This window comes from Muscardinus avellanarius (genome assembly GCF_963383645.1).
Source record: "Muscardinus avellanarius genome assembly, chromosome: 3".
NCBI classification, from domain to species: Eukaryota; Metazoa; Chordata; class Mammalia; order Rodentia; family Gliridae; genus Muscardinus; species Muscardinus avellanarius.
In genome coordinates, this window is record NC_137788.1 from 37,732,321 (window position 1) to 37,746,706 (window position 14,386).

The 14,386-nt window shown below is 47.0% G+C and overlaps 1 protein-coding gene across 1 annotated transcript in view; it reads right to left on the reverse strand.

The window, feature by feature from the left end:
• The window catches only part of ERI3 (ERI1 exoribonuclease family member 3), a gene marked incomplete at both ends in the record, with an annotated part of 137,768 nt that overhangs the window by 75,164 nt on the left and 48,218 nt on the right, over positions 1–14,386 (reverse strand). Inside the window, 1 exon segment of the mRNA XM_080692427.1 lies at positions 11,218–11,309. Coding sequence (XP_080548553.1) covers positions 11,218–11,309 — 92 coding nt within the window.

Below are 14,386 nucleotides of genomic sequence, written 5' to 3' on the forward strand. Positions count from 1 at the left end.
CTGCTGTATCCTCAATACCTAAAACCGTGCAGGGGACATAATGCATAAATGAGCCAGTAGAGCTGAAAGGCCTCTTCCACAGGCCTGTGCAGGTTCCAGGATAGACAAGGATCGGAATAAAAGGATGAGAGGAGTAGAGACAAGCCGACAGAACTAGGGAGAGTCCCTTATCAACCTGAACATTCATGGACTCATTCAATGAATATGTGCTTCTGAACAACTAAAGAAGATAGATGTTTCAACAAAAGGAAAACAAAGCACAGTATGATAATGTAATGGAATGCTTCACAGCAATAAAAGGGCTAAGCTATGGAGATATACAACCACATGAATTAATTTCATCAAGGCATATTATTTTGTGCAAAAGAAATCAAACCGAGAGATTATCTTGTATGATTCCATTTCTATGAAGTCAAGAATAGGCAAAACTAATTCCAGTACTTGGGAGACTGAGACAAGAGGATCACAGGTTCAAGGCCAGCCTCTGCAGCTCAGTGAGACCCTCAGCAACTTAGCAAGACCCTGTTTCAAAATACAAAGTGAAAAGGGCTGAGGTGTGGCTCAGCGGTGGAGTGCCTCTGGGGTCAATCCCCAGTACTGAAGAAGAAAAAAAGCAAAACCAACCTAAGCATAAGTAACAGAAGTTAGAACCTGGGGAGGGAAGATGTTGCTGACTAGGAAGGGGCACAAGAGAACTTTATGGAATGATGGAAAAGGTTCTTCATCTTGATCTGGGCAATGGTGAGAAAAATGTACACTTATATATATAAATTTACCACACTATACATTTTTTACAAATGTATAATGGAACCAAATATATGGTATATGGTATAATGGTATTAAATGTATATGATATACCAAACTGTTAACTATTTCATATTAAGATTTTTTTAAAGACCAAAACCAAAACAGAAGTTGATATTCAAGAGTAAAAGAAGAGTTTTTAAAAACTGATCTAAAAAATATCTCACAGAAATAAAAATATTTTCCAGGAGCATCAGAGATACTTTCTCCTTGGAGCTTAGGAGAAAAGACCTTCTCTATCTGACAGAGGACAGATAGGCCGAAGCAAATGGCTAAGACCTAGGGAGATTAAAATGTTCAAAGTAAGCTGGGGATGTAGCTCAGGTCTCATGCCAAGCATGCACAAGACCCTGGGTTCAGCATAACCTACGCCTAAGTGGTGGTGGCCTGGGGGGAAGCTGCAAGAGAGGCTCCATTCCCTGCAAGGTGAGTTCTAAGGAGGCAGAGATGGAGCACACATCCAGTCATGGCCCCATTTGGTTCAAATGGAGCTTAGGAGAAAAGACCTTCTCTATCTGACAGAGGACAGATAGGCCAAAGCAAATGGCTAAGACCTAGGGAGATTAAAATGTTCAAAGTAAGCTGGGGATGTAGCTCAGGTCTCATGCCTAGCATGCACAAGACCCTGGGTTCAATCCCCAGGACCACAAAAATAAATAAATAAAGTTCAAAATACCAAGTAGTCAACTGAGTGCAGGAGCATGCTATAGTCCCCGCTACTCGAGCCCTCAAGCTCAAGACCAGCCTGGGCAACATAGTTAGACCCTGTCTCAAAAACAAAACAACAAACAGCCCCACCACCACCACCTGAGAGTGCAATCTGAGCCCTACGCCTAAGTGGTGGTGGCCTGGGGGGAAGCTGCAAGAGAGGCTCCATTCCCTGCAAGGTGAGTTCTAAGGAGGCAGAGATGGAGCATACATCCAGTCATGGCCCCATTTGGTTCAAAGGCCCTCTGAAACAACCGTCAGATTCTGCCACAGAGCACACAACCAGACTTCCAGGGACTGCTCTGAAGAGCCATGGACAGGATCCAATTTGTCTTCCTGACAAGCCAGGCAGAGACTGGCTGAAGTGGCCCAGCTCTGGGCTAAGGCAAAGGTCCCAGGGCATCCAGCCCCTCCTGCCAGTGAAGAGGCACTGAGACCCTCACAGATAGTCACGGGGAACTCCACATATCAAATCCTGAGGCCAGAACCTAGCAGCAACACTTGCTTGTGGACAAACTGAGCAGTAAAGAAACACTTAGTCACCAGTTCTGCAGCAAGCCAAAGGATGAGGCAGTCACTGCCTTAAATATCTCACAGTCTGACCAAACAGTAAATATCTTTGTGGGAAGAAGGGGGTGACTGGGGATTGAATCCAAAAGTGTTCCACTTCTGAAATACACCCTCAGGTCTATTTATTTATTTGTTTATTGCAGGTCTGGGGATGGAACCCAGGTGCATTCTACCTCCGAGCTACACCCCTAGCCCTATTTTTTATTTTTTACTTGGAAACAGGGTCTCACTGAGTTGCAGAGGGCCTCACTAAGTAGCTGAGGCTGTCCGCGAACCGTGATCCTTTTGTCTTAGCCTCCCAAATGCTGGGATCATAAACATCCGCCACCACGCCTGGCTTTATTTTTTGTTTTGAAACACAGTCTTTCTAGGTTGCTAAGAGTATCACTAAACTGCTGAGGCTGGTCTTGAACCTGTGATTCTGTCTCAGCCTCCTAAGTACTGGGAATACAGGGATATGCCACTGCATACTGCTCTATCTTTATCTTTAACCAGTTTTAAACTTCCATTCAGGTTTCCTAAAATCACTACAATGATTTAGACCCTCTGCACATTCCCAGGGGTGCAGGGAAATCAGGCTGCCACTGGAATTAAACCCTTCAGCCTACAAGTGCCCAGAAAGGAGAAGACCAGAGGCTCTGTCTGCAGCAGATAAGTTTGCTGACCAGAGAGTAGAGCTTCTCCCACAGTGCTGCTCCAAGTCTTTCCAAGCAGGCCAACTCCCCCAAACAAAAGCTCTGTAGGATGGTCACAGGTGAGGTGCCTGTTAACTTGCAATACCAGTACTACAGGGAAGAGCGTGAAGGTAGCAAAGCTGGGAACCAGGAAGCTACTTGGCTCCACAGAAACCTGCTCCTCCCCTAGAGCCCTCAAATAGAAAATGGATAATCCCCAGCCAGGCCCACCAACAGGAGCCCCTTTATTGCCAGTTCTAGGCCCCAGGACACACAGGCAGGGCTTTCAGATGTTTGTGAGTAGGCTGGCCCCAGGGGCATCTGAGCTCATGGGGTGGGGGGGGGGAGGCGCCCCTCACTCCCCAAGCCCAGGAACTCTCAGCCCAAGGAGCTGTCAGGCTAACGAGGCTACCCCACCACCACTCCATCTGAGCGTGGCAGGCTGCACCGCACGACTGGCTTCAGGTGGCTCTTCTTTAATTAATGGCATCCCAGGCTCTGCAGGGAGCTTCACCCCACAATGAATGGCCCTCTCTCATTAGAGGAAAGCTTGCCATGATGTATTCAGGGTGAGGGCCAGGATTCATTTCTCTGTCTGTGGGTTGGGGATGGGAGGGAGGAAGAGGCAGCAGGGAGATTTATATCGAGTGACTTGGATTAGCTGCAGCTGAAACATGACCCCATCAACTCAAGCTGCCTTCTTGGGGCGAACCCAATGCACCTCTGCTGACGAGAGGGCTCTAGGGAGACTGAAGGGAGGGCAGAAGGTCTGGCTCCCGTTCACTATGAGCTTAGACTACAACGCTGAGGCCCAGAATTCCTATACACCTCTAGCATGTGCACGCACACGCTGCGTGCATGGGAGCCTGGCTGACTCTGAGCCATCTTGCCCTTAGGAGCCTTTTCATGGCCAAGAAAATGACCCCATGGCCTCATATCTAAAGGATTAAGACTCTGACCATGGCCTTCAGCTGGCTCTTTTGCCTCTGAAGCAAGCAGTACCCTCAGCTCCTACCTCAGTGAACAGGTCCACAACACGGCTTGCCCCCAGAACTGCTGCTCTGGATAGGACTCAAGTCCATTCTGCCACAGGGCATCTCAGACCTCAGGCCAGCTGGCACTAGGGAAAAGGCAGGCACCAATCTGTCATGGAAACATGGCATCAGCTGTCACTTTGCTCTGGTGAACTGCTGGGCTGAACCCACGCGCAGGGTAGGAAAAAGCTGGGCAATACTACTCTCCTTCCCTATCTCGGGTGCCATCTTAAAGGGATCACAGGAGACTAAGCAGGGGAAGTTGAGCCTGTAACTGTCCCAGTGTCCAGTGTACTTCTCACAGAAAGAAGGCAACCCTGTACTCTACTCTCCAAGTAGGTGGTTATAGGTCTAGGATCTAGGGGATTCAGGGTGGCAACAAGCACCACCCACTCCTATGCAGATCAACTAAACTTTACTTTCAGGTTTGCACAAGCAAACCTGAAACCCCCTTTCCATTCTCAGCACCTTTGTAATACCCAACTCACTAAGAGCGCTGGAGAATACCCCTGACAGCCAATCAGAAGGTTGATTCCACATGCCTGCTTTATCCCTAGGAGGCCAGGGCAAGTGTCTATCATGCACGCTCAATGCATGTCACCCATGCTTCTCCCCGGTCCTTGTGGAAGAGCGTTCATACATCCTTCCTTCCCTACTCAGAAAGAGATGTAGCTCAGTTCCGCTTTGCTAAGCCCTATTTGGCAATGTGTCTAAACACATGCAAACTTAATTAGTTCAGGAGGGGAGCCCAAGCGCTTGCAGTGACAGATAAAAGTAATGGAAAATGAGACAAGTCAGGATTAGCAGGGAGTTCTTACACCAGCTCCTTCCCCCAGCAGGCTGCTAATCAAAGGTGCTGCATTCAGTGCTGGGACCAACTGGCATGCCCATGGACAAGGGGCAAGGCTTCATACACTTAGAGGCCTGATGAGGTGCCCCATGTGCTTCCAACAGAAACACAGGATAGAGGTGACCAAAGTGATGATGGAGTGGTTTCCTTAAAACCACTGGATGTCTGAGGATTCACTAATTTGTAGCCCAGGCAGCCCCCAAGTAATCCCCACCACATTTGGCTGGCTGGCCACATCCGCATAACAAAATGAACAGAACAGACCTCCAGCACCAGACCAGAAACCAAGATCTAGTGTGTCGGAGAGCACTCCAGGCATGCCCACCAGACCACAAAGCTTTGAGCCTGGGAGGGGGACAGAGGAGACAGGCAGACAGCACCGTGGTTAAGCACATGGCCCTAGAGTCAGGTTCAAACCCCTGCCCTGCCAGGAATGGGTGTGCCTGTGCACCTTTGACACGTGACTTACCTTTCTAGGCCTACCTTTCCTCATTTGTTAAAGTGTTACAAAAAGAACTGATTTCAGAGAACTGTGGTAAGAACTAAATGACAGAGCACGCAAAAATAGCACCATAGGGCTCCTGGTATATAAAAGGTGCTCAATAAACTCTTGTTTGCTTATATTAACTCTTAGATGAGTCCCAGCCTCTAGTAGCACTTCACACTATACCCAGGACCAGGCTCCTCCTCCCTGGTCTAGGCCTGTGGGCCATCTCACTCGGCATCCTCTATGAAGGACCAAACACAGAGCTGGCAAAAAGAAAGCTCCAGAGGCTTCCTGATATCCGCAGCTTAGTTCTCTATCTCACACTCAGGCCAGGCCAGCAAGGCCCGAGATGTCCCCTTTTCTTCAGTTTGTCCCATATACTGGCAACTAATGTTTCCTTAATCAACCTATGTAACAATTCTCTGTCATTCTTCCTAAGCACAGTTTCCACAGGACTTTCTATTACCCAGTTATCCTTCTTCCAACAAATATTAGAGATGGTATGTGTAGTTATGTGGTAGTTATGTGCTTAGCATACACAACGCCCTGGATACAACCCCCGGCACACCCCAAAAAATCACTGAACAAATTTGTATTGAACAACCAATCAAGCCCTGCCCTGGGATTATAGTGCTCACAATCTAGTGAGAGAAGCAGATGAATAGGGACAGCTACAATATAACTGTATGCATTAATAAATAAATACACAATCTCTAGGAACACAAAAGAAGGTGCCAAAGAAAAGAGAAGTGGCCAGCTGGTGCAGCATCTGAATGGGGCAGGGAGATGCAGAGAAAGTACTGAAGGATGAGGCTAGAGCAGTAAGCAAGAGTTTTGACGGTTTAACAGAGTGTGGACTGACTTTGAAGACAAAGCGTTGAGCCTGAGCCTGGACAGGGGTGAAGCAGACATGTGACAATAATGAGCTACAACTGTGAGAAATGAATAGAAGCAGCAAGACTACAGTCAAAGAGACAAGTTAGAAGTAGCGAGCCGGGCATGGTGGTGCACACTTGTACTTACGAGACAGAGGATCACAGGTTCGTGGCCAATCTCAGCAACTTGTGAGACCCTCTGCAACTTAATGAGACCCTGTTTCAAAAAATAAAAAATAGGACTAGGGGTATAGCTCAGAGGTAGAGTACCCCCTGGGTTCAATCCCCAGTACCCCCAACAAAAATAAATAAAAAAAGACGACTTCTGTGGTAATCCAAGAAGAATCTGATTGTTTTAACTATGGCAGTAGTGGTGCAGATGGATGGGATGCATTTGAGAAGCCTCTGGGAGGCACAATCAGGCTTTGGCAATTAACTAGTTATGGCTAAAGGAAGGTCAATGCTCGGGCTTCTGACAAGGCAGCTGAGTAGATAGTACTGGTCACTACTGAGGAAATCTTGGATGACAGGCTATAGGAGAAAGGTAGGTAGCAATAGAGATTTGAAGGACCTGTGGCCATCGAGGTAGAGACCTAGGAAAGGCATATGTGGCTCGGAGTTCAAGTGGGAAAAAGATTAGAAGACCTCAGGATACAGAAGATGGCTGAAGTTACAGCAAAAGATAGATGCAAATGTGTAGCATGAAAGAAAAAGATACCTAGGACAGAGATCAGACCAATACTTAAGAAACATCAAAACTTGAGAAAAAGTAAGGAAAGAGATAACTGCAAAAATCGACTGAGAAATAGAACCCAGTGAATCAGAAAACATAAAGATAAAGATGAAGTAGTCAACTTGCTGAATGATGCCAAGAGGACCCAGGCTGACCTGCAGACAGCAGGTGAGCCATTCTGCACCACCAGCCAGGCAGTCTACCCCACAGTACTCTCCAGGTGTGTGGTTCTATCGCTGTCTTGCTCTTCAACAGTCTGGGCTGTGAGGCCTCAGCCCCAAGGGAACCTGCAGTCATTCCTGTCAGGTGTATGCTCCCCACACCAGCAGCAAGTAGCATACTCTGGGTAAGTACCATTTGATCTCTAAACATTCTAACATCTGAAGTGCCCCAGGTCCATTTCTGCAGAGAACTGAGGCCAAACGCCAGCCCTGCACCTACACATGGAAGAATTTCCTGTTCCAAAGCTAGGCTTAGCCTAGAGGACCTTCTGAACCACTTGTGAGCAAGTCCTGGCCCTTCCTCCACTGGAGTGCAGCATCAGATTACCCCAATCTCTCCAAAGGGGCCTCTTCCCAGACTACACCCAGAGCCAGGGCCTCCCTCCAGCCAGCCTGACCTGGATCTTGCCCTCATCCAGATCTGCCCTCTTCTCAGATCCACAGCCCACCCAGAAAAATCTCTGGTCTATCTTCTCAGCCACACCATGCTATTTAACTGGTGAACCTGATCTTGTCAACTACAGGCTAATGCCAATATTCCTCAAGTGGCTCCGGCTCCCCACTCTCTACTAACCCGACCCGCCCACCACATCTTGAAAGGGACATTCCCTCCCTGGACAAGCAGGAAAAAAAACACTAATCCCCATGAGGAAGCTTCAAGAAACACCAGGTAAGGTGAAAGAAAGGTGGGCCAGGTAGGGAAGGTGATCACGGGCCAAACTCATATTGTGCGATTCCTTAAGAAAGTTTGGAGGTAAAATGAGATCTGCACCCACTAAATAAAACCCACCCAGTGACGCCGGGCGTGGTGGCGCATGCTTGTAATCCCAGCGCTTGGGAGGCGGAGACAGGAGGATCGCCCTGGTTCGGAGCCAGCCTTTCTGGCTTAAGAGACCCTGTTTCCACATAAGAAAGTTAAAAAATAGGTCTGGGAGTGTAGCTCATGGGAGTGTAGCCCAGAGGTAGAAGGGCTTCCAGGAACCCCAGTACCACACACACACACACAAAAAAAAAAAACCACCCAGTGAGATCAAAGCCCCATAAACCTGCAATATCAACTCCTTGGGCTTTGACAAAAGATGGACACAACATGATTTTGTCAGGACAGGAGCAGATTTCTTTTCCCCAGTGGGATTTCAGTTCCCATTTCTCAGTAGTGCACTAATCAGGCCCTTTCCAACAAAAGTGATGTGAAGCTTCGAGGGGATGGGAGCAAAGGCAGCAATGAGAAAGAGCCATGGCTTCCAGGAACTAGACTGTGAATGAAAATACTTGAATTCCTTAGACCTGGTTAAATCTGGAAATGGATGTCAAAATAAGAAACAAGCCACACACTAACAAGTTGTGAGTGTCAATTTAACACCACCCTTGTCAAGCTCATCAGCAGCCTTTACCGGGCAAACAAAAAAGGTGATGGCTCTGCCGAGCGCCTCTGACAAGAGGTTCCAGGAACACCGGTAAGCTGTGCACTGTCACGTCACACTACTTAGGTTTCCTCTCTAGCTGTTTTTATTTTGTTACACATTTAATTAAGAGCCTTCCCAGCAGTTATGCCGGGTCTTGCTTCTGGAAGGCAGTCACAGAGCCCTCCTCCCCCACCCTAGCACCTGACAGCTGCTTCCTCCTACAACCCCTTTCCTTCCGGAGCCTCGCTGGCCTTCCCCACCCAACCAGCCGCCAAAGCCCACCCCACCCATCTCTTTTGGAGGCTGCCTGGTCTTAGAATTTAGGCCTTTTTAGCTACAAGGCTTTACCTCTCTGAGACTCAGAGGTTTTGTTGTTTCTTGTTTGTTTCACTTATAAAAGGGAGACACTACTTCCTAGCCCAGATGGTGGTTAAGAAGACTAAATGAGGGAAGGTATGTGATCGTTCTAACTTGGTTTCCTTTCATCTATATTTGGATTCCAAACCCAACTCATCTTTCTTTATTATTCATCTTCATTTCTCATGAAGATGAAGAGCAGTGTCTGAGTCAACTACATCTGTCCAGGGCCCACTGTGCTGCAGTGCCTTACAGGGCCTGAAGGCTGGAACATGCCAGATCCAGAGTTGACAACACTCTCACAAACAGCCTCTCCATATCTCATGGGGAGACAGACTCCCAGCATAGGAGGCTTCGCCAGCTGTCTCCAGCCTCATGCACACAAATATTTTACACACACACACACACACACACACACACACACACACACATGCACATACCATTCACAGAGCAGAATATTCTGAAATGAGCACAATTATAACCGGGCATGGTAGCGCATGTTTATAATCCCAGTACTTGGGAGGCTGAGACAGGAGGATTGCAGATTCACAGCCAACCTCAACAACTTAGTGAGGCCCTCCACAACTTAGTGAGACCCTGTTTCAAAATAAAGAATAAAAAATAAGGCTGGGGGTATAGCTCAGAGGTAGAATGCCCCTGGGTTTAATTCCCAGTCTCACACACACACAATAAATAAATAAATAAATAAATAAATAAATAAATAAAATGCATTTGGAAAATAAACAGGCTGAAGAGAGAAAACACTGGAAGAGTAGAAGTTCTGGGGAAGCTAACTGGAGGAAGTGGACCTCTGCACTGGCCAAAGCACTTCCTCCTGGCCAACGTAAAGCTCTAGAATGCTAGGGAGCAGTGTGAATCCTTACCCTGCAAATAGCTTCTCTTGGGCTACAGAGTCCCACGTAAAACCTGTCCCAGATTCAAGGGCTCAATGCTGCCCAAGACAGCACCAGAAACAGCAGGCTTTCTGCTCCAGGCCCAACCTGTATAACTCCCTGGCAGATGAGTGCCACCAGGGAGAACTGAGACCCTCTGGAGCAACCCTAGGTGTAAAGTCAGGCTGTGAATACAACCTGAAGTGGGTGGCAGCTGAGGTGTGTGTGCTTATGTGTTCTAGGGCTGTTCCTCTTCCTGATTCCTCTCCCAAGTTAGGGTCCAACAGGATGCCTGACATCAGGGTATGTGACTACCAGGGTATATAACCTCACCTTGATGCTCATGTACAAAAGGCATAAAAGGGACTGTTGCTGAGAAAATAATGCCTGATTTTGGTAGAAAATGCCATGCCAGAGCCACTACTCCCCACCCCCCACCAACAACCTCCTATGCTCAAGAGCTCACACAACACACACACACACACACACACACACACACACACACACACTGTTTGCTGCTGTCCTCAATGACAAAGAACATAGAGATATCGATTCTATCAATCCTCGGCAAACAGTGCCCCCCCACTCCCCCCCACATTAGCTCCCTGGAGGCTGTCTAAAGCCAGGTATCCATGAGGACAGATGAGATACAGAAGTGTCAACCCAACAAAGGAACCAGTTCTGTCTTCCACAACCAGAGCAGGATCAGGAGACAAAGGAGAAAAAGCAATGGGGTGGGGGAGGAGAGGAGAGGAGTCCGGTGTTTTAGGCAGTTTCCTAGAAGCAGTCTTCTCTTATCCCACCACTAACTCTCAATTGGATCGCCAGGGTCTTCCATGCCAAATAAAAGGCTAGCATAATACAAGAGTTGAGGGAAAAGATCCTAGAGCCAAGTCACTTGGGTTTAAATCCTGGCTCTGTGTGTTCATGGGCAAGTTATTTAACCTCTCTGAACTTAATTTCCTCACCTATAAAACAGAAATAAGAATAGTATCTACTTCATAGAATTGGTAAATGTGTTACTATTACAGTTACTATTTCTAGAGCACTCAGAACAGTCAATACTGTTTACTTTTTCTAGACCCTCTTTGTGTGTGAATGATACTGGAGAGTGAACCGGCCTTGCACATGCTAGGCAAGTGCTCTATCAGTGAACTACATTCCAGCCCTTTTTAACTTTTTCATGTTGAGATAGCGTTCACTAAATTGTCAAGGCTAGCCTCAAACTTGAGATCCTTCTGCCTCTGCCTCCTGAGTAGCTGGAATTACAGGTACGTACCCCCGTGTCCTGCAAAACCCTCTTTTAACTAAGTCTTCTTTTGAAGGAAATAGTATGCAGCCCAGCAATTGGAAAGGCTGTCTCGAGGAACAAGCCCTGGCAAAGGCAGGAAGGCCCTACATGTAGCAGCAGCCCAGGCAGGGCTCTTGACTTGCCCCACCTGCTCCAGTGGCAGAAGCAGCCTCCCAGCCCTCCTGCAGCCCAAGGGATGGGCTGGATTTCTGCTCCAGCTGCCCTGTGGGATGGAACATATTTGCCTCCGAAAGGCAACACCTGGTCCTGCAGATCTCAAGCCCGGGCACCAAAATAGCCCTTCTGATACTCACATGACTTTTAAGTCCCAGTCTCCACAGGTGACAAAAATTGACTTGACGTTTGGATCTAAGAGGCCTTCTTTCGCCATCCACTCATCAACCCTCTGAAAAGCACACAAAAACAGATGAGATTTTCCTTTTTTTTTTTTTTTTAACCTGAACCTATGAAGAGCCCCAGTGGTGAAATGCAGATAAACTGCTTGTAATCAGAACAGGAGACACTGTAATCTTATCCAGCATGGTTCTGCTCTGGACTCTCAGCCTTAGCTCAGAACTACAAAGGCACTGGGAGGTGGAGCCCCTCCACCCCTGACTGCATGGCAGCCTGCCCCAGATCCTAGCAGGCCAGTCCAGACACCCTGCCCTGACTAGCTCTTCCTCCTATTGGTCCTCGAACCACGGCATAGCCCAGCACACACACAGGCTGTCCTGGGCCACGAGAAGAAGCAAGGAGGCGGCCCTAAGGAGGGATTCCAATCCATTGTTTGGTCCATTCATCTTATTTTAGCCTCTCACCAAATGTTTACTAGCAAAATTTGTGAATCTAGTTTATTCACCAAGTGAAAGTGAAGAAAAATTCCATCAAGCCAAGCTTGTTGGTGCATGCCTGTAATCCCAGTCCTTGGAAGGCTAAGACAGGAAAATTGAAGGTTCAAGGACAGCCTCAGCAAGTAGTGAGACTCTCATCAACCTAGCGAGACCCTGTTTCCAAACAAAAAATAAAAACCAAGGCTGAGATATATCCTGGAGTTAGAATGTCTCGAGATTCTATCCCTCATACCACACACACACAAAAGAAATTAAGAAAATTTTCATTTTTAGAAGTGGCCCCTTTGAGGGCTGAGCCCCTTCCTGGCACCTGGACAGCATTACCTGTTCCAGTTACTAAAAGCTTATGCACTGGCTTCCAACTTCATGGTTCTCCTTTCCCTGATTTAGAATTCAAATGCAATAGACTATTTTGAAGGCTGGGCTCAATTCCTATACAGGAAAAGAATCTGCTCCTAAACAACATATTTTAAGTCTTTTTTTTCTTTCTTTCTTTTTTCTTTATTGTGGAACTGGGGGTTGAATCCAGGGGCATTCTACCTCTGAGCTATACCCCCCGCCAGCCCTATTTAATTTTTTTTTTTCTGGTGGTACTGGGGTTCCGGGAAACCCTTCTACCTCCGGGCTACACTCCCAGACCTATTTTATATTTTTTAATTTGGAAACAGGGTCTCCTAAGCCAGCGCGGCTGGCTTCGAACCTGTGCAATCCTCCTGTCTCCGCCTCCCAAGCGCAGGGATTACAAGCGTGCGCCACCACGCCCAGCATTTTATTTTTAAACAAGGCCTCCCTAAGTTGCTATGGCTGGTCTTGAATCTGTGATCTTCCTGTCTCAGCCTCCCAAGTACTGGAATTACAAGCAAGCGCCACTGCACCTGGCTCATTTTAAGTTCCCTTCATCCCTCTTATCGATTTTATTGTTTGCACTCACATTGGAAGTACAAATACCAAAACGAAAGCCAGGCGTGGTGGTGCACACTTGTAATCCCCGTGCTTGGGAGGCTGAGACAGGAGGATTGTGCAGGTTCGAAGCCAGCCTCAGCTACTTAGTGAGGCTCTCAGCAACTTAGTGAGACCCTGTTTCCAAATAAAATATAAAATGGGTCTGGTAGTATAGCCCAGAGGTAGAAAGCCTCTGGGTTCCACCTCTAGTACCACCAAAAATAAAAAAATAAAAAAAATAAATCAAATACCAAAACGAGTATATAAGGAGAAAATTATCATAAAGACCTCCTGAAATACTGCCTGGTTTTTTTTTTTTTTTTTTTTTTTTTTTTTTCAGAAGATCCCAGGCAAGGGGGAGGGCAGCAGATCACACCACTGCTTTTGCTCACACAGGAGGACTACTTTTTAAGGTTCTATCACATAGTGGTGACAAATGCATGCCTGAAAATCAGACACATCTGGGATCCAACCCTCAGCTATTCCACATCCTGGCTGTGTCACTGATGGGAAGTCACTTAGCCTCTCTGAACCTCAGTTTCCTTCACCTATGAAGCTGGGTAGGATGATTAACCTTACAGTTGTTCTAAGAATTAAATGTGATAATGTGTTAAGTGCCTGACATAAAATAAGACAGTAGGCTGGGAAGGGGGAAAAGGCAGACTGCCATAAAACAATACAGCAGATATAGCAATGGAAAAGAAACCAGAGTGCGACAGGACCACGAGGAGAAAGTGGCCACTACTGGCAGGAACAAAAGTATAGGCTAGCCGGGCATGGTGGCGCATGCTAGTACCACCAAAAAAAAAAAAAAAAAAAAAAAAGCATAGGCTACATTTTATATTTGAGGATTATCTGTTTAATGTCTGCCTCCCCTATAGGACTGTAGGAATCAGGAATGCAAGGGGCTCTGCCTCACATACTGCCTTAATCTCTAGGGCAGCAAAGTATCTTTTTTTTTTTTTTTTGGTAGTACTGGGGATTGAACCTGGGGACATTCTACCTCTGAGCTATACCCACAGCCCTATTTTTTAGTCTTTTTTTTTTTATTTCTTGAAACAGGATCTCACTGAATTGCGAAGAGCCTCACTAAGTAGTAGAGACTGTCCATGAACCACGATCTTCTGGTCTCTGCCTCCTGAAGCCAGTGCAAAGTATCTATTTAATAGATATTTGCTGGCTGACTGACTGAAAACATGAGTAGGCACAAGTTTGGTGTGAGCAAAATCCACAGCACATGGAAAGGAAGGACAGAAAATGTGGCTCTGTGTGCTCAGCAGGTAATGGGTAATGGAGAGCCCATGGGCATCTTTAAGATTACTTCTGGCAAGTGCAGACTGGCTCCCCAGATACCTCGAGATGCTGGAGGCCTGGCCCATGCCAAAACAGGAGATTGAACCTAGGGGTGCTCTACCACTAAGCTACAACCCCAGCATTCTGTATTGTATTTTGAGACAGGATCTTGCCAAGTTGCCTGTGCTGGCCTTAAACTCTTCCTGCCTCAGCCTCCAGAATTAACTGGAATTACAGGCATGTACCACTGCACCTGGTTTCAAAGCAGTCCTAAGTAAGGCCAAGGAGCCCATCTAGCTTAATGGCTACAGTAATCCAACACCCAGAATGTCAGAGCTGCTCCTAGTGTCAGACCATGCAGACCATGTGGTTTCTAAACCCTCTTCACCATTTGTAT